General features: G+C 20.8%; 10 protein-coding genes across 20 annotated transcripts in view; 5 read left to right on the top strand and 5 right to left on the bottom strand.

Moving 5' to 3' along the window:
• The first annotated feature begins 61 nt into the window (after positions 1–61).
• On the top strand, positions 62–3,183 carry LOC102678833 (solute carrier family 26 member 6). 2 transcript variants are annotated; one of them, XM_006609172.2, is made up of 10 exons: positions 62–296; positions 367–639; positions 863–1,038; positions 1,094–1,258; positions 1,333–1,437; positions 1,528–1,661; positions 1,725–1,887; positions 1,964–2,164; positions 2,320–2,568; positions 2,660–3,183. In XM_006609172.2, exons 1-10 carry the CDS (start codon positions 194–196, stop codon positions 3,095–3,097), a joined length of 2,007 nt encoding a protein of 668 aa, XP_006609235.1. In that variant the 5' UTR covers positions 62–193; the 3' UTR covers positions 3,098–3,183. The 2 variants fall into 2 exon arrangements, with proteins under 2 accessions (XP_006609235.1, XP_006609237.1); XM_006609174.2 differs by lacking the exon at positions 62–296 and having other exon boundaries at positions 355–639; positions 780–1,038.
• Positions 3,184–3,974: 791 nt separating this feature from the next.
• LOC102678705 (phosphate carrier protein, mitochondrial) lies at positions 3,975–7,255 on the bottom strand. The gene is made up of 5 exons (XM_006609171.1): positions 6,906–7,255; positions 5,622–5,782; positions 5,275–5,511; positions 4,646–4,942; positions 3,975–4,543 (listed from the first exon to the last, which is right to left on the bottom strand). Exons 1-5 carry the CDS (start codon positions 7,045–7,047, stop codon positions 4,316–4,318), a joined length of 1,065 nt encoding a protein of 354 aa, XP_006609234.1. The 5' UTR covers positions 7,048–7,255; the 3' UTR covers positions 3,975–4,315.
• Positions 7,256–7,312: 57 nt separating this feature from the next.
• On the top strand, positions 7,313–8,161 carry LOC102678568 (28S ribosomal protein S18c, mitochondrial). Its single transcript, XM_006609170.2, has 3 exons — positions 7,313–7,613; positions 7,693–7,900; positions 7,978–8,161. Exons 1-3 carry the CDS (start codon positions 7,488–7,490, stop codon positions 8,067–8,069), a joined length of 426 nt encoding a protein of 141 aa, XP_006609233.1. The 5' UTR covers positions 7,313–7,487; the 3' UTR covers positions 8,070–8,161.
• Positions 8,149–9,171, bottom strand: LOC102678482 (swi5-dependent recombination DNA repair protein 1 homolog). 4 transcript variants are annotated; one of them, XM_031515005.1, is made up of 4 exons: positions 9,145–9,171; positions 8,766–8,891; positions 8,450–8,657; positions 8,149–8,372 (listed from the first exon to the last, which is right to left on the bottom strand). In XM_031515005.1, the coding sequence occupies exons 1-4, from the start codon at positions 9,162–9,164 to the stop codon at positions 8,184–8,186; spliced, it is 543 nt and encodes a 180-aa protein (XP_031370865.1). In that variant the 5' UTR covers positions 9,165–9,171; the 3' UTR covers positions 8,149–8,183. The 4 variants fall into 4 exon arrangements, with proteins under 4 accessions (XP_031370865.1, XP_031370866.1, XP_031370867.1 ...); XM_031515006.1 differs by having other exon boundaries at positions 9,128–9,170; XM_031515007.1 differs by having other exon boundaries at positions 9,098–9,146.
• A 211-nt stretch (positions 9,172–9,382) lies between these two features.
• On the top strand, positions 9,383–10,713 carry LOC102678331 (U1 small nuclear ribonucleoprotein A). Its single transcript, XM_006609169.2, has 3 exons — positions 9,383–9,531; positions 9,674–9,912; positions 9,990–10,713. Exons 2-3 carry the CDS (start codon positions 9,676–9,678, stop codon positions 10,446–10,448), a joined length of 696 nt encoding a protein of 231 aa, XP_006609232.1. The 5' UTR covers positions 9,383–9,531; positions 9,674–9,675; the 3' UTR covers positions 10,449–10,713.
• Positions 10,714–11,401: 688 nt separating this feature from the next.
• LOC102678014 (high mobility group protein I) lies at positions 11,402–14,165 on the top strand. Of its 3 annotated transcripts, none has more exons than XM_006609168.2 (4): positions 11,412–11,731; positions 11,909–11,991; positions 12,879–13,118; positions 13,326–14,165. In XM_006609168.2, the coding sequence occupies exons 3-4, from the start codon at positions 12,897–12,899 to the stop codon at positions 13,455–13,457; spliced, it is 354 nt and encodes a 117-aa protein (XP_006609231.1). In that variant the 5' UTR covers positions 11,412–11,731; positions 11,909–11,991; positions 12,879–12,896; the 3' UTR covers positions 13,458–14,165. The 3 variants fall into 3 exon arrangements, with proteins under 3 accessions (XP_006609229.1, XP_006609231.1, XP_006609230.1); XM_006609167.2 differs by having other exon boundaries at positions 11,883–11,991; XM_006609166.2 differs by lacking the exon at positions 11,909–11,991 and having other exon boundaries at positions 11,402–11,731.
• Positions 14,166–15,067: 902 nt separating this feature from the next.
• On the bottom strand, positions 15,068–16,884 carry LOC102677778 (uncharacterized protein C3orf18 homolog). 2 transcript variants are annotated; one of them, XM_006609165.2, is made up of 3 exons: positions 15,730–16,884; positions 15,267–15,410; positions 15,068–15,197 (listed from the first exon to the last, which is right to left on the bottom strand). In XM_006609165.2, the coding sequence occupies exons 1-3, from the start codon at positions 16,066–16,068 to the stop codon at positions 15,141–15,143; spliced, it is 540 nt and encodes a 179-aa protein (XP_006609228.1). In that variant the 5' UTR covers positions 16,069–16,884; the 3' UTR covers positions 15,068–15,140. The 2 variants fall into 2 exon arrangements, with proteins under 2 accessions (XP_006609228.1, XP_006609227.1); XM_006609164.2 differs by having other exon boundaries at positions 15,724–16,882.
• Positions 16,885–17,779: 895 nt separating this feature from the next.
• Positions 17,780–21,678, bottom strand: LOC102677550 (adiponectin receptor protein). Of its 2 annotated transcripts, none has more exons than XM_006609162.2 (7): positions 21,525–21,678; positions 20,467–20,737; positions 20,138–20,236; positions 19,834–20,005; positions 19,352–19,749; positions 19,005–19,169; positions 17,780–18,932 (listed from the first exon to the last, which is right to left on the bottom strand). In XM_006609162.2, the coding sequence occupies exons 2-7, from the start codon at positions 20,710–20,712 to the stop codon at positions 18,798–18,800; spliced, it is 1,215 nt and encodes a 404-aa protein (XP_006609225.1). In that variant the 5' UTR covers positions 20,713–20,737; positions 21,525–21,678; the 3' UTR covers positions 17,780–18,797. The 2 variants fall into 2 exon arrangements, with proteins under 2 accessions (XP_006609225.1, XP_006609226.1); XM_006609163.2 differs by having other exon boundaries at positions 21,397–21,539.
• Positions 21,679–22,555: 877 nt separating this feature from the next.
• LOC102677416 (GDP-fucose transporter 1) lies at positions 22,556–23,936 on the top strand. Its single transcript, XM_006609161.2, has 4 exons — positions 22,556–22,677; positions 22,784–22,988; positions 23,080–23,218; positions 23,298–23,936. Exons 1-4 carry the CDS (start codon positions 22,613–22,615, stop codon positions 23,894–23,896), a joined length of 1,008 nt encoding a protein of 335 aa, XP_006609224.1. The 5' UTR covers positions 22,556–22,612; the 3' UTR covers positions 23,897–23,936.
• A 315-nt stretch (positions 23,937–24,251) lies between these two features.
• LOC102677185 (glutathione hydrolase 7-like) overlaps positions 24,252–26,374 on the bottom strand; it is a 3,549-nt gene continuing 1,426 nt past the window's right edge. For 2 of the 3 annotated variants that reach the window (XM_006609159.2, XM_031515021.1), the window contains exons 5-9: positions 26,082–26,354; positions 25,711–26,001; positions 25,484–25,550; positions 24,724–24,957; positions 24,252–24,617 (exon numbers count right to left, since the gene is read on the bottom strand). In XM_006609159.2, the coding sequence (XP_006609222.1) occupies positions 24,410–24,617; positions 24,724–24,957; positions 25,484–25,550; positions 25,711–26,001; positions 26,082–26,354 (1,073 nt within the window). In that variant the 3' untranslated portion in view covers positions 24,252–24,409. The remainder of the gene's footprint in view (positions 24,618–24,723; positions 24,958–25,483; positions 25,551–25,710; positions 26,002–26,081; positions 26,355–26,374) is intronic. The other variant, XM_006609160.2, reaches the window with a different exon arrangement.

Genomic DNA, 26,374 nt, shown 5'->3' with positions numbered 1-26,374 from the left:
AAATTATTTTTTTATCAATTATTATATAATATTTTTATCTATTTAATATATTATTTGTTTTAGATCTATTTATATATCAAAAAATAAAATATAACAAATTAATATTAAGTAATATTTTATTTTAAATATATTTTTTTTTATATAAAATTATAAATTATATAAAATTCATAAATTCCTTTTAATTATTATTAACATGGAAAAACATGATACACTTTTACAAATACATTTAGAAAGACCTATATATGAACAAGAAACTTTAAATGAAGATTATCATTATGAAAAACCAAAAACATTTGGTATGTAATAGATATTAAATTTTATTATTATTAATATAAATATCATATATAGAATGAAATTTGTTTATAGATTTTCATAATGCATTAAATGATTTAAAATATAAAAACTGGAAATCATGTTTTATATCTGCAATTCCATCAATATATTGGCTAAAAAATTACAATTGGAAAGAAAATTTAATGTCTGATATAATTTCTGGTTTAACTGTAGCAATTATGCATATTCCTCAAGGCATGGCTTATGCACTCTTAGGAAATGTACCTCCAGTAGTTGGTATATATATGGCATTCTTTCCTGTTTTAATATATTTTTTTTTTGGCACATCTAAACATGTATCTATGGGTAAGAAAAAATTTGTATTAAATTTTACAATACAATACAATAAAATAAAAAAAGGCATTTAGTATTTTATCAAGATCAAGTTTTTTTAGTATATTACATTTGATATGTATATACTTTGTAAAATACTACTTCTATTACAGAAAAACTTCTATTACAAATATCTCCTTTTAATAAGAACTTATTAGACAAACTAGAACAATGAAACATTATTGGCACTCATCAGGAACATTCGCTGTGGTTTGCTTGATGACTGGGAAAACAGTGACATCTTATTCAATATCGCACAATGAAATTACAACTTCAAATGTTACTGCTGCATTATCCAATTTGCCTGGGGAATATTTATATACACCAATACAAGTAGCAACAGCAGTTACACTCATGGTTGGAATATTTCAGGTAATATTTTATAGATTTATTTTATTACAATAAAATAATAATTTTTTTTTTTTAGATTATAATGTATATATTTCATTTGGGTATTATAAGTACATTGCTAAGTGATCCATTAGTGAATAGTTTTACAACTGGTGCAGCAGTTTGTGTTTTAATATCTCAAATTAAAGATTTATTAGGTTTGAAAATACCAAAACAAAAGGGATATTTTAAATTTATTTTTGTAAGTATAAAATTTAAAAAAATATAAATTAACTAAAGATATACAATTTAAATTAAATAATAAATTTATTTCAGACATTGATAGATATTTTAAAAGAAATACAAAATACAAATTTAACTGCTGTATTTATATCATTAATAACTATTGTTGGTCTTATAAGTAATAATGAATTTTTAAAGGTAATTTTTATTTATTAGAAAACTATTGTAAAAATCTTTATATAATTTAATAATCCTATCATATAATTTAAATAGCTATTTTAATTTTAGCCATGGATAAGTAAAAAATGTAGCATTCCAATTCCAATTGAGTTGATTGCAGTTGTGAGTGGTACTTTAATTTCAAAATATTTTTGTTTCTCTACTAAATATAATATTCAAGTTGTGGGCAATATTCCTACAGGGTATGTAAATTTAATTATTTTTCATAAATATAATTCAAGTTTTTTAATCTTTTTAATTAATAGATTACCAATTCCAACAATTCCAACATTTAATCTATTACATTTGGTAGCAATGGATAGTATTGCTATAACCATGGTATCTTATACTATTACTATATCAATGGCTTTAATATTTGCACAAAAACTTAATTATAAAATTAATTCAAATCAAGAACTTCTTGCTATGGTAATTATGATAAATTAATAAAATTATTTAATATTATTTTTAAAATATCATGTATATTTATAAAATATAATTTCAGGGTTTGAGTAATGTAGTAGGATCCTTTTTTTCATGTATGCCAGTATCAGCATCTTTAAGTAGATCATTAATTCAACAAACTGTTGGTGGTCGAACGCAAATAGCTAGTGTTATATCATGTACAGTATTACTTATAATTCTTTTATGGATTGGCCCATTTTTTGAACCTTTACCAAGATCTGTTCTTGCATCAATTATTATTGTAAGTATAAATGCTTTAAAATATTAATATTGTTATAATTATAAATTATATAAATAATTATATAATTATAAATTATTAAAATAATTATATATTTTTATATATAATTTTTATAATGAATATTACTTTATTAATATAATATATAAATCTTTTTTTAGGTAGCCTTAAAAGGAATGTTTCAACAAGCTAATCAACTTATAAAATTTTGGAAATTAAGTAAATGTGATGCATTGATTTGGATTTCAACTTTCTTGACAGTTGTAATAATAAGTATCGATATTGGTTTGCTAATTGGAATAATAATATCACTTGCAATTATTTTATTGCAAAGTGTTAGACCTTATATTTGTTTATTGGGATATATACCAAATACAGATTTATATTTGGATATGAGTAGATTTAAAGCAGTATTTATTATTTTTTATGACTAATAATATTTTTATAATAAAAAATCATGATTTTTTACATAAAATATTAATATATTTGAATTATTTTCAGGCAGTAGAAATTCCTGGAATAAAAATTTTTCATTATTGTGGAACTTTGAATTTTGCAAATATTAATCATTTTAAATCAGAATTATATAAATTAATTGGAATAAATCCAAAAAAAATTATAGAACATAAGATTAAGTTAAGAGAAAAAGGAATATATATGAATACAGAAGATTCAGAAGAAAAACAAGAATTACAATGTATAATAATGGATATGAGCGCATTAAGTTATATTGATTCTAGTGGTGTAATTACACTAAATTCAGTAATGAAAGAATTTCAACAAATTGATATACATTTTTATTTTGTAAGTTGTACAAGTCCTATTTTTGAAACAATCAAAAAATGTGATTTGTATTTACATGGAACACTTACATTTAAGATTTTTGCCACAATACAGGATGCCAAAACGTACTTAGAAAAAGAACTTTATTCAAGATAATATGTATAATTTATCTTTTTTTTGATATATTGATAAATTCTATATATTAATTAATATACTATTAATATTATTTAATATATTAAAAATTATATTATGTTTATAAATATATAATTAAATCAATTCATTAAATCAAATCAATTGATATTACAAAATTTGTGAAAAAATATATTTAAAACTATTTTTTGCTTTAATTTCTATACTATTATCTCTGTTATTAGAAAATTCAAACTATATATATTTTTAAAATTGTAAATACTTAAAATAGATAAATGATTCTTTCTTTCTATGTAATAAGCAAATATTTTTTTTGGTGTTGAAGAATTAGTACTTATTTGTTAATAACTTATTAATAGTTTATTTTAATTTTGTAAAAGATGTTGAAGTTTTTTTATGAAGACATATATGGCAATACCTTATGAAATTATGAAATTCTATCTTATTAAATATTATGTTTAAATATTAAATAAGTCTTATATAATTTTATTGAATTAATAAAGCCAAAGAACAAACATATTAAAATAAAAAAAAAATATATTTTTACATAAAAAACAAAAATATTTAGATTAAAATACATTTTTTTGATTATTACTTCATAATTATAGTTAATATATTTTATTTATATTATGTGTATATACAATTGCATTAAGCATAAATTGTATATACATATATACATATGTATACATACATATATATATATAAAATGTATATATATATATTTTTTTTCATAGATTATTTATCTTTATATAAGATTTGTATATAATTATATAGATTATATTTGAATGATTTTAATAAAATAAAAAATAATTAATGCATAATATTTTAGTGTAATTCTCTTAACATAAGGATATATAAGAAAAGGGATAATCAAAATCAAATATTAATTGAGCAATCACGAATCATTTATTTATGGTGATCGCTCTATATACAAAGTAACAGTTTTTGGTTACAATAGGTAACTCACTGTCACTGTATCGGATTTTTATAAATGTGCCATCTCTTTTATAATCTCAGCATTGATAGCAAATTACTATGATTCGTAGCACATTATTGTATCTAATTTATAGGCAGTGATGACCTGCACTGATATCAGTATTACAAATAAATACTTGACGTATAATAAAACATTGTTCGACAATGTACTGAAGAAATAATGTAATTTATCTATGTTCTTTTTCTCTAACTGTAATTGATTCAATTAAAAATATTGATGCTTGATAATTAAGCTAGTCCATATTTCTTCTTGAGAGATTCTGGCATTTCTGGTGGGGGTGGGCGGGGCATACGAAGCCATACTTTTACTGCATCGTAAATAAACCATTGTGCTGCTGTTAATGTACCAATCATAACAATTCGAGGACCAAGACCTTTCCATACTCCACCAAAACCAAGTTTCCTTAAAACATCAACAGCTGATGCTCCCTTTTCTTGATTCAATTTTGATACAACCTACAAATATTTGAAATATATATATATATATATTGCATTAACAATATTAAATGAATAAAATAAATAAAGTAGAAATAAATATGCATCATATAATACACTCACAGAATCAGCAGGATGAGATACAATTGCACAAAATACACCGGCAATATATCCTGCAGCAAAGGTAACAACCAACTGTTCACCTTTTGAACACTCTTGTCTTGGTTTAGGAACTACATATTTGTATAAAAGTTCAAGTGTACGTTCAAAACAAGCGAACTTCATCATTGTATATGGAATTTGACGAAGCCATAAAGGTACAAGTCCTTTATAGAACCCAGTAATGCCTTCTTCTGCATATATCTTTGGCATAGCTTCTCTTAAAGTATTTGCAAATCCTGGTGTAGTTTGAATTTTAACCTGCAAAAATAATAAACTTCATATATTATATACATAATACATATTTTAATTTTAATTTAATTTTTCACAATAATTGTTTAATAAAACTTGCAATAAATATAATATTGAACATGATGATGAGGCAAAAATGAGAATTAAAAGATAAAGAATAATGAAGAAAAACAAAAAAACAATTCTATCTTATTTATAAAACTAACTATAAAAATACATAATGTGAACATGGATTATTTTTATGTTATAAAAGACATAATATATTGATTTAATTCCTTTTCTTAAAAAAAATATTAAGAAAATTATATTAATTATTAAATATAAAAATAATTTATAATTACTTTAGCAGCTTCAAGAGGAGCTAAACCAATATCAGCAAAAAATTCTGCAGATGCTGAAGAAATTAAATACAAAGATGTCCTAAATTCATATGCCATTTCTTCTCCAGCAAGAGCCGAGTAATATACTTTAAAGACTTCATAAAGTCCAAATTTAAACATTCCTTGGATGGAATAACCAAAGAATGTTGGAGCCCATCCTTTAACCAAACCTCGAGTTCCATCTTCCGCCAAAGTTACCTAAATAATAAAATATTTGAAATTTTAGTTAGTTTTAATTATATATATTATTTATGCTATTAGTTATATTTATATTTTGTTCAAAATATAATTAAAAATAGATTGCTCACTCGGAATCCATTAAAAACTGATTTGTATTTTGCAGGATTTACTTGAATACGACATTTTACTAAATCCAAGGGAGTAACCAAAGTATGTGTAATACCACAAGACAAAATACCTCCCAAACCACATAGCATGAAGTACTTATTTGATCCAAATTCACAGCTATCTATACATAAAAAAGAATTTATAATCTATATATTAATTTATATAACATAAATACTACATATTAATACTAAATATCTCAAGTATATTTAAACAAACTATATTTAATGTTTAAACTATGTTTAAACATGAATGATAAATTTGTCAATAATTATTTATAAATATAATCCATTCATTAAAAATATTTTTCAAATGATTTTAATGAATAATTTTCAAAATAACATTTATAAACTGAATTTAATTTATTAGTCAATATATTATATCATATAACTTTTATTTAATAAACAATAAAAATTATCACTGATCAGCTGTTCAAAAGTGCGTGCAAAATTCGAATTTGGCAGAATTTCAAAATTATGAATGATATTATTTTGGCTTAACCTAATAATAAACTTTTCAAGTACAGTAGGATATCTTTAATTATTTCTCGGTTGCGGCCACTGTACTAATGCAGGCTATTATTTTTATTCAAATGTTAACCAAGGCTACGACGACGACATTCGCATGCGCAATTTTCGACAAAATGGCTACTTCTTATGCAATCCTTTATATTGCAAATCAAACATAAAAAATTCTTCATTGATCCATTTTAAAATATTTTGTATTAATAACTATACTAAAAATGCAATAACTTTATTGAAAAATACATTGAAACCAAATAAATACATATAAAATGGTATTCTTAGTACATAATTATATGCCATGCGGTCAAATCTATATTCGTTACATAATTTGATATAATTAAATTAAACAAATTATAATTATAATAAAATAATTATTTATCATGAAATTACAATTTTATTAATATTTAAATTTTTTAGAAAATAAATAATTTTTAACATTAATTTTTATAAATTAATCAAAATAATCAATTAATATTAATAAGATTATAAAAAATTACAAAGAATACTAGAAATAATATTTTAGATTATATAATATTCGAAAATTTTTTGAAATACGATTAATTTTTTTGATCAAAAAAAATTTTTTAATTATTTAAATAAATAATTAAAATATATTATAATCAATAATTTATATATAATATTGAATAATTTTTTTATAAAAAATCATGAATTAAAATCAATTAAATTAATTAAATTATATCAAATTACTTGCAAATTACTGACCGCCTGATGCGACAGAGGCAGCGGCAATGTGACGATTCTTAACCAGTGCTTGTGTTAGTTCATTTTGTCTCTGACATGTAGTTGTCACGAACGGTGTCCCAAATGGATTCATTTTAGCTGCATCCAATATTGAGGGCCACATTTTGTATCTATCACTTCACTTGCATCCACTACTAATTGATAACAATTTCTATACAATAATTATATTAGTTTAAGTTATTGGATACAAAAGTACGACTCTCGTCTCCGACTAATACGAAAAGAGTGATACAGACTTCAACGGTAACGAAATCCGTTTAGTAACTTAAATCATTGATTATTATACTGTAAGTAAGAAATCAAGTTTTTGCACAATAATGCTCTCTATTGAACACTATGTGAACTAAACAAAATTTCACTAAAAGTCAAACTTCAAAATATTCTGAAGCATCAATTCTATTTCAAATATATTTTTAATGATTATTACTTTACAATAAAAGTAAATATATATATATTATATATATTTTTTATAATAATTATAATACTTTTTAATAAAAGTAATTTATAATAAAAGAAAATAAATTACAAAATACATAAAAAATTATGTATACTTTTATTAATTTACAAACTTTAAGATATACAACAAACAAAATTCCAAAATTATTATTTCGTAATAAAACTAAAGCATGTGCTTCAAATGAATTAACAGATCTGGTAGATCCAGATATGGTAATAAATTATTATAAATATATTATGTTTTATGAAAATTGTACAGAAAAATAAAAATTTATATTATTTTTTGATACAGCCAATTTCGATTGAAAATCCATATAAAAAGAAGCAGCAATTATGTATTTTATGTAAATTAAACATCGAACCTGATTATAAAAATGTACGTTTATTATCTCAATTTCAAAGTCGTTATACAGGTAGAATTTATGAAAAACACATAACTGGATTGTGTGAATACAAACAGAAGAAAGTAGAACAAGAAATAATAAAAGCACAACATGCTGGTAATAATATTAGTTATATTTATTGTTTATATGTATTTTATAATATTTTATAATATTTCATTATTTTTATATTTTAGGTTTAATGGGTTATATGACTAAGGATCCTAAATTTTGCAATGATCCAATGTTATTTGATCCTAATTTTCCATTTAAAGCACATAAGTATTAAATATGAAATACAAATTAAATTAAATATATATATATATAAATATATATGTATTATAAAAATATAAAAACAAGTAAAATAATATTATATATTATGTTTTCTTTGATATTTATTCAATTAATAAAATGTATCATCATCAATAGAGAAACAAACTATATCAGGATTAATATTAAATAAAGATAAAATTTCAGATAATTTTACTGGTTGATCATTTTTTTCTTGTAAACATTTCTGATAATCAATAAGAGCATTCTGACAACATGTTGTCCATTTTTTTATAACACTTTCTAAATTTTCAGCTTTGTTCTTTAATTATAAATATTTAAATTATTAATATTTAATATAATAAATAAATTTTAAATATAATTAATATTATCTTTTACCTTTTTCTTATATAATAATGTAGTTTTTAAAATTTTAATAGATTCTTCTTTTTCTTGTATTTTTTTCTTTAATAATTCCAAGTCTATTTGATACAATTTATTTTTTATTTTAATATCTGTTTGTTTATTATTATTTTCTTTATTTATACATAATTTTTTAGGAGAAGGTGTTTTTTGATAAATTAGTCTTTTTGCTATGGATACTTTTCTAATAATGAAAATTTTTTAATAATGAAATATTATTATTAATGAGATTATTCTCAAATTTAAAAAATGTAAATGTAATAATTTTTCTTTTTATTATAATTATACTTACAATGGTGTTTCATATGTGGTTAATTTTGAGATATTTATATTATCACTACTTTGGGGTGTACTAAATGGAGAACGAAAAGGTTTATTTACACCTTTTCCATTTTTAAATGGCTTAGCATTCATACTCCTGAAAATAATATACTTAATTAATATAAATAATGCTACTTACTTTTTATATAATAAATAATTCAATTAAATATTATTTTATATTAAATATTATTATTTCTATTATAAAAATATATTTTTCTTTATAATTATATTTAATTAAATAATAATTTTATGAAGTATTTTATTAAGTAACTTCAGATTATTTAATATCAATAATATATCAATATTTTATACGATTTTTATCTATTATATTACATTTTATACGATTTTACTTCTTTTTTAAAGAAAACATGTTTTGATGAATGTTATCATTTTATCTTATTCTAAATGTAGTATAGCTAATTTATAATATTTTCTTAAATATAAAAATAACATTCTTAAGTTGCAATATTTATATATCAACATAATAATTATAAATATATTAAATATAAATTTAAAACAAATAATTAGAAATTTTGAATTATAATTTAACATGAATTTAATATATGATGTTTTTAATATTAAGTTTCCACTCTACGTTTATATAGCTCATTGTTATACTTCATTGTACTCTAACCTCTATAAGCGTGAGACGCCGACTAAATACAATTGTTTAGTACACAAAAAGTACTATTAAATATAATATAATAATTATACCATTATTTTTAAAAATTATTTGAGTAAGTTTATTTAGTTTTATTATTATATCGATTTTATATTGTATAGAATTTATATAATTATAATAATTTCTAATTATTAATATTTATTTATGAAGATGTTAAAAGTATTTTTTATATTAAAAAATTTTTTCATTTACAATAGCAATGGATATTAGGCCAAATAATACAATTTATATTAATAATTTAAACGAAAAAATAAAAAAGGATGAATTAAAAAAATCCTTATATGCAATTTTTTCTCAATTTGGTCAAATATTGGATATTGTAGCTCTAAAAACATTAAAGATGCGTGGACAAGCATTTGTTATTTTTAAGGAAATTGCTAGTGCCACAAATGCTTTACGATCAATGCAAGGATTCCCATTTTATGACAAACCAATGGTGAATGTTAATCATAAAATAACTTTTTATTAATTAAGTAATAAAACGTTATATTGTTATAATTAATTTTATTTTAGAGGATACAATATGCAAAAACAGACAGTGATATTATTGCAAAAATGAAAGGCACATATGCAGAACGGCCTAAAAAACCAAAACGAGTTGTACCTGCAGCTGATGAAGAAGCTAAACGTGCTAAGAAACGTGCTAAAGAACAAGCTAAACATTCACAGCAAATTGGTTATCATACTGGTGTACAACAACATCCAGGTTTAGTCAATACAGCTGTACCTGAACAACCACCAAATCAAATTCTATTCCTAACAAATCTACCAGATGAAACCAGTGAAATGATGTTATCAATGCTTTTTAATCAGTTTCCTGGTTTTAAAGAAGTACGTTTAGTACCAAATAGACATGACATTGCATTTGTTGAATTTGAGAATGAAGTACAATCAGGAGCTGCAAAAGATGCTTTACAAGGATTTAAAATTACACCTTCTCATGCAATGAAAATATCATTTGCAAAAAAATAAAGTAATAGTATGGTTTGTATAAAAATATTGTTAACAAATGGAAAAATGTGTGCGTGTTGAAATAATCTTATTTAGAAATTTATAAAAATACAAAATACAAATGTAATTAAAAATTTTTCGGACGAAAATTTATAAATATAAGTTAAAAATATGCTATATAAATTCAAGAATCACATGTGTACAAAATTTTACATAATGTATACATATAAATCAAACTTCTCACTGTAAATAGTAATTAAAAAAATATATATCATTTTTTCAGCAATACTTTAGTTACATAAAATTACTTTTAATTTAATTTGATAATAATTTAAAAACCTATAAAAATTTATTTTTCCATATAATATAAATTAATTTAAAAAATTACTATAATAATTTAAATTTTTAGTTTCTATCTTGCATATTAATTATTAATTTTCACTTAATTTTTTTTTATATTAAAATTATTAAAAATATGTATAATTAGCATTATTAAAAAATATACATAATTAATATTATTGAAAATATTTTAAAATATAAAAATAAAAATTACATATTTTTAAAAATATAGATAAATATTAATGTTATAATGTATTGTAAAAAAATTTTTAAGTAATAATTTTCTCAAATATAAAAAAATTTATATATAATAATTTTATGATTGTATCTATAAATTAATAATAATTTAAATTAAGATACGAAATTAATATACACAATATTCTTTTATTGTATATTGTAATTATATTCCCGCCAAATAACAGATCTTATAACTTTCATAAATATTATTATTCATATAAATTTTTTGATATTTTATAAAAGAAGAAAATAATTAATAAGTTTTTAACATTAAAAAATTCTTTTTATAATAAATAATAAGAAATTAAGATAAATACGATTTATGAAAAATTGTGACTTTAAGTAGTATCATAACATTTTGGCGGGAATCAGTTGGCGTGTTGTGTAAAGAGTGGGGGAATGCTTCTTGAGATAGAGAACGAATCGGAGTACAGTGTATCATCTCGATCAGGTCAGTCGCGTCTCGCTATTCGCGCAGTGAATTGTGAGTTGTTGCGTTACAAGGTGCTTTCAGAGTTTGCTTCGTGCAGTCGACGCGCGCGATAGTATTAAAAGGACGCTGAGAAAAGAAAAATTAGATAACTTGCGTTCTGGACATTCATAAAAGAATATTAAACATTTTAATATATAACGTATATAGAAAAGCACTTAGTCCCATTTTCTTACAGTACGACGCGCGCGCCGACTGAACGATTGCCTTTGTCTTCATATACACGAGAAATTTTGAGGTGAGTGCTTGTCAATGACTTTTTCTCCAGTAAATATTAGTCTTTCGAATGGTATACGTATTCATTGTGTTGAAAGATTAAGAAACTCATAAATGATTTTTTCAACGATTTTTTAGTCAATCTTTTACGCGGAACCAATTATTACTTACAGAGATATTTATTCATTTTCTTATAAAGAAATTGGTGATGGACGCTACCACGACTCTGGTGTTGCCATGATTTGTCGATCATGGCGTCCCTAGCAGCCAAGTGACGCTATTGTATGTGTTCCAAATAGCGGTTTTCCATACAGTTATTTTTTCTTCATATAAAAAAATATTAAAAATTGTCACTTCCGTTATTATTGTGTAACTTGTCCAAAATTATATATATGAAGAAATTAATAATATATAGGTTGTTTAATATATTTGAAAATGGCGGGCGCGGACATTTCAGAAAGCTCTCATTTATTGTTGTAAATAATTTTTTTTTCTAAATTAATAATGATAATAATTTATTATTATTATTATTATTCTTTTGTAAGAAAAAATTACTTTTAATTTATGTATGAAATTATTAAAATATTAGATATAATTAATTTCGCATAATTATTTTATTCGGTTACAATTAACCGGTTACAAAACCGCCACCTAATGATGTTCGATATGAATGTATTAGGCGCGTAATTTGTTAAACTTTACTATTGCTCATTTTTTACTTATTTATAGTAAAATCTATATATACATGGTTATCAAATTGCTGTTTGAATTAAAAAATTTTGAATTAAATAAATTTTATGAGAAATTTTAAAAATCGATAATTATACAAAACTTTCTATATTTCCCTATATGGAACTTTTTATATTTTCAATATAAAATTTTTGAATATTTTATTTCAAAGTGTGTGGTAACATAATATTAAATTTTATGATAAAATATAAATATAAATATTACATATTTATTTGTAAAAAATATATGTATATAATAAATTAAGAGTACAGAGCCTTTTGACGTAAATTCGTTTTCGTTCATCTTTGTATTTTCCTTCGAAATTAATCTATCAAATTTTGCATTAAAAGTTAATAATTATAAAATTACTACACACATATATATAACTAAAAACTTTTGAATTAATGTTTATATTGTAAACAAAATTTTTAATTATACAGTGATATAAAGAATTAAAAATGTCAGACGACAATTCGCCTGTTGTCGAGGAACAAAAGAAGAAACGAGGTAGACCAGCAAAAACAGATAAGAATACTGTTAAAGAACCAAAAAAGAGAGGCAGACCTGCCGCAGATAAAAATAATGCAGTACGCACTGCAAAATCAGATAATGAAGATGATACATCGCCTGTACCTGTTAAAAAAGGAAGAGGGCGACCAAAAGGTTCTCATAAAAAAAAGGTATGCATATTTTTCTTTTAAATTAAATTATTCATATAAATAGTATTATGGAACTCATAATAATGTTATCTGAGACAATCATTTATAAAAATTGTTAATAAATGTTATCACTTTTTTTATTATATTTTAATTTTAGAAAGTATTAAAAAAGAAGTTTTATTTATTTTTTTTATAATAGATAAAAAGTTAAAAAATATGTTATTATAGCAAGGTTCACCTAAAGGAAACCCTTCAGGACGAGGTCGTGGTAGACCTAAAAAGAAAGAAGAGAAATTAGAAAGTACTGGAGAAGAAGAAGATGAACAGGAAGAAGAGGAAGAAGAGGAGGAAGATAATTAAATGTAAAAAAATAAATTCAATGTATGAGAATTATTCTTTGAAAGTTTTTAAAAAACTGATAAATTTAAAACTTATAAGTTTGCTTTTTATATCATAATCTGCAAATTGAAATAGTAAAGTGGTAACACATTAGTTTAAAAAAAACTGCTCAAATTCCAAGGAAGTTATATGAAAAATATAATTTGTGATATGTTTGCAAAAAAAATGCACTGCAACATGGGTTGAGAATATGTAAAGCACTTTGTAGTATTTACCTTATATGTTTTTATTATAATTACTATTAATATAATAATTATTATTAGTATTATTTTTATTTGTATTATTATCATAATCATTATGTTTTAAGTATTAAAATAAAATGTACAAGTATTTTAATGAAAAAAATTTTAAACTAAAAATTCAGATCTCATAAACTAACTTGGAATTAAGATGAAGACTTTATCTAACTTTAAGGTGGATGGTGTATAATTACATCATATATTTGTTACCTTCTTTGCTCCTATGTATATGTATTATAATTCTTAAAATCTAAAACTTCATACAAATTTAATGCTGTACTGTAATACTTCTTGTGTAAGTATATCATGTACAAGAAATGTTCTTTTTTAATTACACTTAAACAAGTGAACATTAACATTTTTGAAACAAGCATATGTGTGAATGTCAAATTTGTATTGAAATAAATAAACTTATAAAATGATTCTCTTATTAATTGTTATATGACATAAACATATACCTGCGATATATTTTCTACACCAAAATTGTTATACTTTTAAAATTTTTATACATTATTGCTAAAAAGATATTTTGCATGAAAGACAAATACATTTTGAAATTTCTTAATTTTTCAATATTACTTAATAAACAGTTAGAGAAAAGAAAATTAACATTATAATGTATAGATTTATGTATAATTATTAATTAATAGAAACAAAATTGTTGGTAACATTTGGAAATATATTTGTTTCTTTATGTTGAACATTAAATATCTATTTTTTTCTTATTCATTAGAATCTTTCATATTAAAAATAAATAGAATAAAATTTAAATTTCTCATTATAATATTAAAATTTTTGACAATCTACATTTTATTTTATTAACACTTATATTTTTAGGAAAGGATATAAAAAAAAAATATACATAAGTAAGGTTTAAGCATATAGGAAAAATTGTACATTTGAAAAACTGTTATAAACAGAATACAATGAATATAAATAATAAAATAAAAAACTGTTATAAACAAAATACAATGAATATAAATAATAAAATAAAAAACTGTTATAAACAGAATACAATGAATATAAATAATAAAATAAAAACTGTTATAAACAGAACACAATGATTATAAATGACAAAATGAAGTCTCCATCATTTTTGTTTTTTTACTTCTCTATTATGAAATTATTAAATTAAGCATAAATTCATTTTATGGATATTATATTAAAATAAATAAAATAAATCCTAATCCATTATCACAATTCTAGAAATATATTTAAACTCTAATGTTTAAATTTTTTTGAAATATTTTTTCATATATAAAATTTATGAATTTGAATTTTATCTTTTAAATTGAAAGATATGTACAAACTATTTCATTAAATAAATAGAAATCTACTAAATGTGATTTTTAATCTAAGACAATTGTAAGTAATACAAAGTTTTTAAACTATTATAAATGCTTTGTCAATGATTTCCAAAGAGTTCAGCATTTTCTTCTGTATCCATAGATTGATATCCTTGCTGTAATGTAAAATATTTTAATTTTAATAAAATATTTATTAATTTGAACATTATAATTCTTACACATACACGTCTCTGATGATTATTGTAACATTCTTCTAATAATTCAGTTTCCCAATCATCTTCTTCTTCTTCACCAGGATCAAAATTATACATTGGCATAAGTCTGTGTCTTAAACGTTCCAATTTTCTTTTCCTTGATATAATTATTACCTTTAAAACCATAATATATTATTAAAATATTTGCATTTTGTTAAATATTACAAAATAAATAAATATTTAATAGTAAAAGATTTTACTTTTAGGATTTTACTAATAGGAGAAGCTACAAACTAACAAAACTTTAAATATAATATTACAACATTAATTTGCCAATAAACTATATTACAAAAAGGTAATAATACCTAAAGTAGAAATATTTATCCAAGTATTATAATTTGATGAATATTTTTTATTTTATTTTTTTGTTTCTGCAAATAGAAGTTAAAAGAAGATTATAATTTAAATACAAAAGTGATATCGCTACCCATACCACAGCTGATAATATAATAACAAAGACCACTACACCAAGTGGTACAAAAATGTATTCTATTCCATCTGGAGGTCCAAATTCATCAAAAATTTCTGTTGTTGTAGATACATATATATTGGTACTTGAAGCTTCAAAGGAAATTACTGTACTATTGGGCAATGACGTTATGGCCTTAGAAACATTCCATAATTGAATATTTCCATTTTCTTCTGTAGAATTCATATATGTTTCAGATATTTCATTTGATGCATTTGTCATTGTATTAGTATAATTTTGAACATTATCAAGCAACATGCCAGATGTTATTGAATTTGTAACACTTGTATTCATTTCATTCATTGTTATTAATTAGAAAACAACATTTGACTTTTCATGAGAATAATTCTATATATATTTTAAAAAATTCATTAATATGTACATTATTTATGTTAGAAATTAAACTTTTTTAAAATATACAATGATATACAATTTGATTCTATTATCACTTGTCTATTTTGTTATACAAAAAACGATAAATAAGAAGCATAACAATAAATACGTTATTATCAATACATTAATATATCATTATATGAAACACTATGGTTCTATATGCTTTAAATGGACATGTACGAGTATATCACTTTATCTCACATATTTGTAATTATGAATTATAAATTGTCTAAAATAAAAACCATATTTATCGATTTGAGTTCGTAAATGAATAAATAATACATCTTGATGATGATCGTATTATAATATTTATAAAATAATGTAATAAAAAATTTGCTCCATTGAAATGTCGCAATTTAATTTTTGTGCACGTTTTTTTAAAATTTTTTTATTTATTAAGAATTTATTGATTATTTGCAACACACTGATAAAAATATTAAAATATTTAAAAAATACAACATATTTTCATTTTTTTTATAATTGAATTGTTGAAATAAATATTTTTCATTCGATTTATTAATTTTGCAAATAGACCATAGTTTAATTAGGGACATGATATTCATTCTTTACACAAAGAGAAATTTGATTATGTCTTTCTTTTTAGTTTTAACATTTCATTTTAATATCGCAATGCGGCTTTTTCACATAAATGCACTATATATGAAACATATATTAAACTATCGAACTATTCTGAACTGAAACGTATTATTTATCGATTTCTTATCGAGATATTTTTTATATCGATTTTAATATCTAATTAGGTTTGAATAAAAATAAAAAAAGATTAATAAAAATATTAATACATATTATATACTTTTTAAATTATTTGTTAATGTGTTTATTATAACACATAATGTTACATTGAGAAATATCAATTTTTATCTTTTAAATTGAAAATAAATTAATAATTTATATTCACATAATTCTTAATAAATAAGAATATTATTTTATATAAGATATACAGTATATTTATTATAAAATTTATTATATAATTATTTATTTTAAATTCGTAAATAGTTTATATAAATATTATTTTGTACAAAAAATATAAAAAATATATAAAAAATAATTAGAATTATTTTTAAATTTAACTATACGCAAAAAAAATTGCATTTTTATTAAATATATTAATAAAAAATAAATAAGTAGATGAAATATAATTAATCAATAACAATTTTGTTATTTGCTAAAAATATGTACATTTTAATAAAATTAAATTATGTCATTGAAATATAAATTTAATTTCTTAGTTTTAATCATCTAAATTTATTATTGATGTTTAATTATTGAAATAAATTCTTTTTTAACTTTTTTTTAATTAGTTATTTTTAAATTCTATTTTCATATTTAAATTTCGATTTATTATAATGAATAAAAATATTTTTAATACATTTAAATAATTCACAAATGATACTACAATATTTATTTAGAAAAATATATTTTTGGGAAATTACATAAAATAATTGTGTTTTTACATATGAAATTCATAAATTTCTTTCTTTATTAATTTACCAATAGTATGAATTATTTAAAAAAGTTCAACAATATTTTTTTATATAAGTACTATCTTATAATAATAACAAAAATATTTAACACTTTTTGTACTAAAAAAACAGATCTGTAGTGAAACATGTATTTTACAACAAACATAAGTTTGCAAGATAAAAAAAGAATAAAAATTATAAATATATAACAAGGAAAAGTATTAATAAAAATTATTTTACTAATATTCGAAAATCTTGCATTCAATATAGAAAATAGGAAATTTCAAAACAAATTATAATACATAAGTTTTTTAGATATAGACATTGAAAAAAAATCAGTATTTTAGTTTCTCTGTTCAAATGTAATTAAAAAAAAAGTTGAATTTTTCACACAATCATTATAATAAATAGTTTTCATTGTTTTAAGTGTTCAAAATATATTACAACTTTTATAGTGCTTATACTATAAAATCATTTGTATTTGCATTTCCTAAATCTTAATTATATTAAGTTTTGTTAAAGTTTTGTTACCATATATCTGCATTTTGTTTCATATTTTACAATTGTTTTTTTCATTAATTTGTTTTTAACAAGTAAGAGAACTGCGCGAAACAAGATATCAGTCATTATTAGTAAATAAAATGATATTTGTAATTTTATATTCATTTTTTATACAATAAAGTTACTACATAAATTACATTATTTAAATAAATCATTCACAAAAGAAAAAATAACAAGTGTAAATAGTTATGTTATTTGTTACTTTGTATCACTGAAATTTTTTATGAATGATTGAAATATTTTAAATATTGAGCTTAATATACAATACAAAGTTAATTATATTTTTCATAAATTCAAATTTACGAAAGTGTAAAAAGTTTTATTTAATTAAACTTTTGAATTTATTGTTAGTAATCTTAATTATCGCATATTGTATTTTATTGTGAATTTATTAAATATTTATAAATTTTTTTTAAAATTCTTGATTAATTACAATAAATTAGAAGGAAAATCTTGTGTTGTTCATTTTCATTGTTTCCAGCAGTTCTTTTATAGTATAAATCTACCGATACACAAAGATTTAGGAATCTTTTTAAGTCTTGATAAAGGTACATAAGATGAAATCCAACACAATATTATAAATCCATTGCATAATTAAAAAGCTATCACCTGCGACGGATTTGTACAATCTCCTATTGTCATTCTGTACATAGCCATTTCTGTTATTCCATGATAATGAACAAAAGCTGCTGCAATTACTAACACATGGAAGATTTGATGACTCTGAAACTGAATAATATGATAATTTAAACATTTTTCAATAATTTAAATTATACATTTCAGAAATATAAAAATATTTACCCAAATATCAAACTTGCCAGGGAAAAATCGTTCAGGTACTCTTAATGCATAAAACATTGCACCTAAGATATATAAACATCCCATTAATATTAACCATCCAAGAGATGCTTGACTAATTGCTTTAAACCAACCCTCTGCAATAGCATAATGAACTGCTGGTATTACCTAAAAAAAAATATATAATATCTCAATAATTATGTATTATTTAACACAATCTATTCTTCTTCTTAAAATTTTAATGTTTTTTGATACAAGATTATATAATATAAGTATTATATATTATATAATATAAGATCATATAATATAATATAATATAGTATAATATAATATAGTATGATATAACTTACCCCACTAAGACCAAATCCCATAAAAACACCTGCTCTTAATGGTCTATAACTTGGTTCACCAAATCGTTCCCAGAACGATACAACTATACTTGTTACACCAAGTATTACAACCACTGATAAATAAATAAGTTTAGGTTGATAATCACAGTAAAAACCATAGTAAAGCCATGGTACAAAACTACCCATAATTAACATAGCTATTCCACAATAATCTAATTTTGAAAATAATTTTCCAACACATTCGCTATGGCAGTGTACAGTATGAAAGGCAAATGACATTCCTAAACATATAATAGCACCAGCAAAAAAGGTACCAAATACCAATTTTTCTTCCAATTGTATTTCTATAGGAGGTTGTGTTATGAAGAATATAGCTATACCAATAAATGCCATGCATCCTATAAAAAGAATAAAATATTAATCTGTTAAAAAAATGCTAAAAAAAAAAAAAAATATCATTAAAAATAAAAATTAAATTTCACCAAGTAAATGAGTCCAAATATTTCCAGTTTCTGTATGAATACGAAATATACTTTTGAAACAAGCATAAAAAGATGGTAAAGGTGGCCTATGGCCAGCATGTAAGAAATCATTATCTTGTAACCATTTTGGAAGATTTCTGAAATGACATTGCTTCCATGATGCTTCCCAAACCTTAAAAGAATAATAGTATATAATAATAATAAAAAAATAATCAGTAATACCTTGAAAAATAATTTCTTAATTTATAAAATAAAAATATAAATATATTTTTTTATTTATATTAATTATATATTTTATAATTACCTTACGAACAAATTCCTCTGCTTGTTCTGCAGCATTATGAGCTAATGCACCAAGATCAATTTCATCACTTAACACACCAGCTTTTAATACTTCTGTCATCTATAATATATATATATTAAAATATGTAATATGATCATATTTATATTAATTAATGCATAATAATTTATTATTAAAATACAAAATAAAATATAATAAAATAAAATAAAGTAAAATAAATAGAATAAAATATGAAAAGTATAAATAAGTATAAATATGCAATATGTATAAAATAATTTATTGTTGAAGTAAAAATATAAAATAACTATTAATAATAATTAGAATTATAATACCTCGCAATCCAAAAGATGATCATCTTCAGGAGTGGAAGGTAATGGACAACCAACTCCATCTTCTTCTTCTGCTAAACAACTTGCATCATCATCTTCTAATAATTCCTTAACCTCATGTAAACCTGGTACTTCGCTATTTAATAATACACGCTCACTCCATGGAATTCTATGTCGAATTTCTGTTTCTGATACTGCATTATCATCTTTCCTTTTGTCTTCCACAATGACATCTTCGTATTGTGACATATTGTGGAATTATAATTATTAATTTCTAAAATGTATCAAATTATTTTAAAATAAAAATATTATAATTTAATATTAATATATATGTTTTTCTTTTAATGTAAATAGTATAATGTAATAGAAAAATATTAAAAATAATAAAAAATTAATATCAAATATTAATGATACAATATTAAATAAAGATTTGTTGTTATTGTTGATGTTAATTAAAATTTTCTCGATAATAAATAAATATAATTCAATTTAATTGTAAGAACCAATTTAAAATAAAATGAGAGAAATAATACGATAATAAAATATTTAAATTAGCAATGTTCATGAAAATAAAAAGTTTTGTCGAGCGTTGTATTATCTAATTACAATATCATTTTTTTAAAATAATAAGATTTTAGATAAGTCACGATTCTTTATTATAATGGATTATATTAAATTTATACATACAATTATTACGAAAATTAGCGATAATTTAATTAATACGCAAAAGTTGTCTTTGAATGGAATTAGAAATTACATTGAATATATCATTAACAGTTTTATATATATATATATATATATATATATATAATCATATAATAGCACTAAAACATATTTTAAAATCTTAGTTTTATAAAAACAAGAAAAACTAAAATCAAATAATTTAATGAGGATAATTAACCGATCGAATACAAGATTGTATTTAATACATACATTATATGATAATTCTTTCAATTATTACATTGACACCGTAAATATTAAAAATTTTGCAATAGTAAACAAACGAAAATAATTCAAAACATATTTTTAAAAGATGAAAATGATTCTATACAAGTACTTACTAATTTTAGTTGTTCATTGCTACGACTATAGTCGAAAACACCCGAGTACTAGACACCACGTGTCAACATTTATGTGTTAATTATCAGTAATGATATCTACTTTGTGTCATAATTTGTTATCCATTAAAATATAAATTTTATAACTATATCAAAATGTATATTAAAAGCTGATCAAATGTTAATTTAATTTATATTATTTTATGATATAATATGATTTAATTAAAATAATATAAAGAAAATATTTATTGTAATATATAAATTTATTTTTATAATATAAAAATGGAATTAGAAATTATATCGAATATATTTTTGCATATTTTAAATTAAAAGTAATAAAATTTTTAATTTATAAATATTTAAATATTTTTCATTATAAATACAATAAATTATGCAAAATATATGAAAAAATAGTAATATATAATTTTTAACTTTTAATTTAGATTTTTATATATAATTAAAATAAAAAATATGAATACGAATGTGTAAAATAGAAAATGTGTCATATATATTATAAAAATAATTTATTTTTTAGATTATATTATTGGCATTAAATTAAAAAATAAAAAATAAAAAATTTTGATTGTGAAAATAAAATTATAGATTATAAAAACACTTGCTGAATGATGCAGATACTTAAACAATATGATTACTAAATATAAAGTAATAATTGCAATTGTAAATTGTAAAATTTTTATACAATAATTCTTTAAGATAACCTAGAATATTGATAAAATTAAGACTAATGAAATATATGTTATCTCATAATTGTAATCTATTTAACAAAAATTTATGAATTTAAATTATTTAAATCAAAATAGTTTATATATTATACTTATGTTATAAAAAATGTTATTTATTTAAAATATTAAATTATTATAATATATTAAAAGTATACAAATATAGTATAAAAATTAGGATGATTTAGAAAAAAAATTTTAATTTAAAAAGAATTATTAATTATTCAATATTATGTGTTTTAATTTTTATATAATATAATATAATTTAATTTATTATTTATTATTGTTTATTATTAGGATATATTAAATTTTATTAATTAAAAAAGAATGTTGAAATAAATATTTCAAAAAATGATTCTAGAAACTGGAATATTATCAAAATTTTTATATATTGCAATTGTAGTTGCAACATATTGGTAAGTTGAAATAAATTAGTTTTTTTAATGAGATATTTTATTAGATTTTTGATAATAAAAACTAATAGTCTATTTTTTATTAACATATATAATTCATAATTTTTAGGATAATTTCTATATTAACAGTATTTATAAATAAAGTTCTTTTATCCAGTCATACTATAAATTTGGATGCACCTCTTTTTATAACATGGTGTCAATGCATAATATCTTTAAATATTTGTGTAATTCTTAGTAATTTATCAAAATGGTTTCCAAGATATATTAAATTTCCTAGTGGAAATCCATATACTAAAGAAACTCTTAAGAAGGTAAATTAAAATTTTATAAGAATATAAATATGCTATTGTTTTTTATTAATAATTATATTTTTATTATTTTTATATATTTATATATTTACAGGTACTTCCATTGTCTCTTCTTTTTATTGGAATGATTGCAACAAACAATTTGTGTTTAAAATATGTTGATGTTGCATTTTATTATATAGGACGTTCATTAACAACTGTATTTAATGTTATTTTTACATATTTTATGTTAGGTAAGAATCTCTTAAACATTAAAAAAATATATGTGCGTTTATGTATACATTTATGTAATAATTTATTATAATTTTACAGATCAAAAAACTTCTACAAATTGTATTGCATGTTGTGCATTTATTGTTATTGGATTTTGGCTTGGTGTAGATCAAGAACATGTTGCTGGTTCTTTATCTGTTCTAGGAACAATTTTTGGTGTATTAGGATCATTAACTCTTTCTTTGTATTCTATTCATATGAAACAAGTCCTTTCTACATTAAATCAAGATATTTGGTTACTCTCTTATTGTAATAATGCATATAGTATCATTATATTTCTTCCATTAATAATACTTAATGGAGAACATATTACAGTATACAATTATGATAAAATTGGATCTTTTTATTTTTGGTTAGTTATGATTATTGGTGGTATTTGTGGATTTGCTATTGGTTATGCTACAGCACTTCAAATAAAAGTTACATCTCCTTTAACTCACAATATTAGTGGAACTGCTAAAGCTTGTGTACAAACAATTTTAGCAACTTATTGGTTTAATGAAAAAAAATCATTTATGTGGTGGATAAGTAATTTTATTGTGCTTAGTGCTAGTGCAATATATGCTAAATTAAGACAACTTGATTTAAGTAAAAAATATAAAGAAGAAAAACAACAATTGCAAGTATGCAAAATGTAAATGAAATAAACATATTTCAATATATTAGAAAACTTACACACACACACACACACACACATACACATACAATAAATATATCAAAATTATATTAATTATAATTAATTATATTAAACATTTCATATTCAAATCAAAATATAAATAAATAATATAAATAATATAAAAAAAATATAAATAAATATATTAAAATTTTATTGTTTTAATTGTTTTTTGTATATATATATTAATTTATATTTTAATTGTTTTTTGTATATTATATTGTTTTTTATATAAATATAAATTTATATATAATTTTATATATTTTATATATATAAATAAAATTAGAATTAATTATTTAAATAAAAAAACAGTATTAATTATTCATCATTTTCTTTATTTTAGAAAAGTTCATTCAATTATAGTTTATTAAGATTTGTTAAAAATCTTATTTTATGATTATTTTTAATATATATAAATATATATAATAAAAAAAGAAATAATATATTTAATAAAAAAAAGATAAAAATAAATAATTTATTAAAATCTTGATGCAAGACCACCTCCACGACTATCTGAATGACTTGACATTAGATCTTTTCTTTTTATGATTGCATTTACGCTTTTTACTATATCAGTATCCAAATATGATATTGGTACTATTAAATTTAGTTGATTTTGTATTAATATATTTACAGAGTGTTTTTGATTATTTTCTATAGCAAGACCATTTGATGAAAAATAATATCTAAAATCATAAAATTTTTATTTAAGAATTAATATTATAATATATTATATTATAATATTATTAATATATTAATTTAATATTATAAAAAATAAAATCTATTTTATACCTTGGATATTCAATAGCTTCAGAAATATTTAATTGACGAATTATAATACTATACAATAATTGTCCAATAATTGATATATCATCAGTTCCAAATACTCCTCGTAATCCACATAACGCTCTTTCATTATGAAAAATTATTGGAACAAGCACAGATAAAGTATTATTGGTATCTGTTTTATCTAATAAAAAACCTGCATTTGACATATATCCGAGACCAAATGGAGCACTAAGTCCACTATAATTATATAATTATACAATTAATTATACAAATTATAAATTATAAAGATAAAATATAAAGATAATAGAATTTAGATAATATAATATTTTTATAACAAAAATTGTCTCTAAATATTGAAATAAAGAAAATTAAAGAAAATTTGGAAAATAAATATAAAAACGAAATTTTTCTTAAGAAAATAATATAAGAAAACACATTATAAAATAAAAAAATAAATTTTGAATTTGAAAAAAATTTTATCGAAAAAATTGAATTAGTATCTAAAAAACAATCTCAATGGAACTTAATTTTAAGTAATTCTGATAATAATTAGATTATAGTTATCTATTTTTTTACTTTAAATTATTATATATATATATAATAAAAAATTTGTTTTTGTTATTTTAAAATAAAATAAAATATATTTTCTATTATATTAAAAAAAAAACTATTTTTTACTTCTAATTTTTATACTTTTAGTTTCATATAATATGTTATAAGAAATCCTATTAAATTATTATGATACATTTAATATGATACTAACGTTATAATACAAACATAAGTATCTTCCCAATCCATTGCAATAACTCCAGTATATTTTTCTTTTTCAGCTAAAATTATTATTCTATATGAAATCAATATTAATAAAATTATATTAATTAATAAATTATTAATTAGTAATATATTAATTAATAAATTATATTAATAAAATTTTTTAATAAAATTAATAAAATTTATATTATAAAATGAAAATAAGAAGATATAACAAACCATATTGTTTTAATTGAAATGGAAATGAAACAACATTTATTAATGTTTTAGCTACTTGTATCTCTGTTTGTATTGTAGATGCATTGTCAGCTGATATTTTAAGATTTTCCAGTGCAATAATCATTGATTTTAATAATGAAATATGTGGAGGATAATATACTGCATGTTTATAAAAACTAGATTTTTTTGCTACATATATATCAGGTTCATATTTTACCAATTGCGGAAGTAATTTTGAAAGTTTAACTTTGTCATGTAGTAATTTCTGTGAAAAAGTTCCATTATATAATACTAAAAACAAAACAAATAAGTAATTAAAAGATATTGATAAAAAAATTTTAAATTATTAATAATTATAATAAAAATAATACCATTAGTTCCTTTCAATGCTACAGCATTTAATATGTTACTAAGATCAGGTAACTTTAATATATCTCCTGCACTAATATGTCCATATAAAATCTCATAATTGATGTTTTTTGATACTTCAGTAGCTAATTCCTTTGATACAACAAATCCTCTTTTTGCTAAAGATACAGAAGGTTCAACAATTTCATTCCATAATAATTTACCTTTTAATTTATGTGCATATTCTAATCCTCGTAATACTGCAGGTATACGTATTCCACTTTGTTCAAAATTGCCTAATAAATAGTTCAAATAA

Source organism: Apis dorsata, unplaced genomic scaffold, assembly GCF_000469605.1.
Source record: "Apis dorsata unplaced genomic scaffold, Apis dorsata 1.3 scaffold_52, whole genome shotgun sequence".
Classification (NCBI taxonomy): Eukaryota; Metazoa; Arthropoda; class Insecta; order Hymenoptera; family Apidae; genus Apis; species Apis dorsata.
Note: the sequence above shows the minus strand (reverse complement) of the source record. Positions and strands in the feature narration are given on the sequence as shown.

Coding starts and splice junctions, on each gene's coding strand:
- LOC102678833 (XM_006609172.2), top strand. CDS start 194: ATGGAAAAACATGATACACTTTTACAAATACATTTAGAAAGACCTATA. Junction 1,662..1,724: donor GTGGGCAATATTCCTACAGG/GTATGTAAATTT, acceptor TTTAATTAATAG/ATTACCAATTCCAACAATTC. Junction 2,569..2,659: donor ATATGAGTAGATTTAAAGCA/GTATTTATTATT, acceptor AATTATTTTCAG/GCAGTAGAAATTCCTGGAAT.
- LOC102678705 (XM_006609171.1), bottom strand. CDS start 7,047: ATGTGGCCCTCAATATTGGATGCAGCTAAAATGAATCCATTTGGGACA. Junction 5,783..6,905: donor TGCCTCTGTCGCATCAGGCG/GTCAGTAATTTG, acceptor TTTTATGTATAG/ATAGCTGTGAATTTGGATCA. Junction 4,544..4,645: donor TATCTCATCCTGCTGATTCT/GTGAGTGTATTA, acceptor AAATATTTGTAG/GTTGTATCAAAATTGAATCA.
- LOC102678568 (XM_006609170.2), top strand. CDS start 7,488: ATGTATACTTTTATTAATTTACAAACTTTAAGATATACAACAAACAAA. Junction 7,614..7,692: donor ATCTGGTAGATCCAGATATG/GTAATAAATTAT, acceptor TTTTTGATACAG/CCAATTTCGATTGAAAATCC. Junction 7,901..7,977: donor AATAAAAGCACAACATGCTG/GTAATAATATTA, acceptor TTTATATTTTAG/GTTTAATGGGTTATATGACT.
- LOC102678482 (XM_031515005.1), bottom strand. CDS start 9,164: ATGTTTTCTTTAAAAAAGAA. Junction 8,658..8,765: donor ACCACATATGAAACACCATT/GTAAGTATAATT, acceptor TTTCATTATTAG/AAAAGTATCCATAGCAAAAA. Junction 8,373..8,449: donor CATTATTATATAAGAAAAAG/GTAAAAGATAAT, acceptor TTATAATTAAAG/AACAAAGCTGAAAATTTAGA.
- LOC102678331 (XM_006609169.2), top strand. CDS start 9,676: ATGGATATTAGGCCAAATAATACAATTTATATTAATAATTTAAACGAA. Junction 9,913..9,989: donor CATTTTATGACAAACCAATG/GTGAATGTTAAT, acceptor ATTTTATTTTAG/AGGATACAATATGCAAAAAC.
- LOC102678014 (XM_006609166.2), top strand. CDS start 12,897: ATGTCAGACGACAATTCGCCTGTTGTCGAGGAACAAAAGAAGAAACGA. Junction 13,119..13,325: donor AAGGTTCTCATAAAAAAAAG/GTATGCATATTT, acceptor ATGTTATTATAG/CAAGGTTCACCTAAAGGAAA.
- LOC102677778 (XM_006609164.2), bottom strand. CDS start 16,068: ATGAATGAAATGAATACAAGTGTTACAAATTCAATAACATCTGGCATG. Junction 15,411..15,723: donor TATTATCAGCTGTGGTATGG/GTAGCGATATCA, acceptor ATGGTTTTAAAG/GTAATAATTATATCAAGGAA. Junction 15,198..15,266: donor ACAATAATCATCAGAGACGT/GTATGTGTAAGA, acceptor TTTACATTACAG/CAAGGATATCAATCTATGGA.
- LOC102677550 (XM_006609162.2), bottom strand. CDS start 20,712: ATGTCACAATACGAAGATGTCATTGTGGAAGACAAAAGGAAAGATGAT. Junction 20,237..20,466: donor ATCATCTTTTGGATTGCGAG/GTATTATAATTC, acceptor TATATATTATAG/ATGACAGAAGTATTAAAAGC. Junction 19,170..19,351: donor TGGGATTTGGTCTTAGTGGG/GTAAGTTATATC, acceptor ATTTTTTTTTAG/GTAATACCAGCAGTTCATTA.
- LOC102677416 (XM_006609161.2), top strand. CDS start 22,613: ATGATTCTAGAAACTGGAATATTATCAAAATTTTTATATATTGCAATT. Junction 22,989..23,079: donor CTAAAGAAACTCTTAAGAAG/GTAAATTAAAAT, acceptor ATATATTTACAG/GTACTTCCATTGTCTCTTCT. Junction 23,219..23,297: donor TTTTACATATTTTATGTTAG/GTAAGAATCTCT, acceptor ATAATTTTACAG/ATCAAAAAACTTCTACAAAT.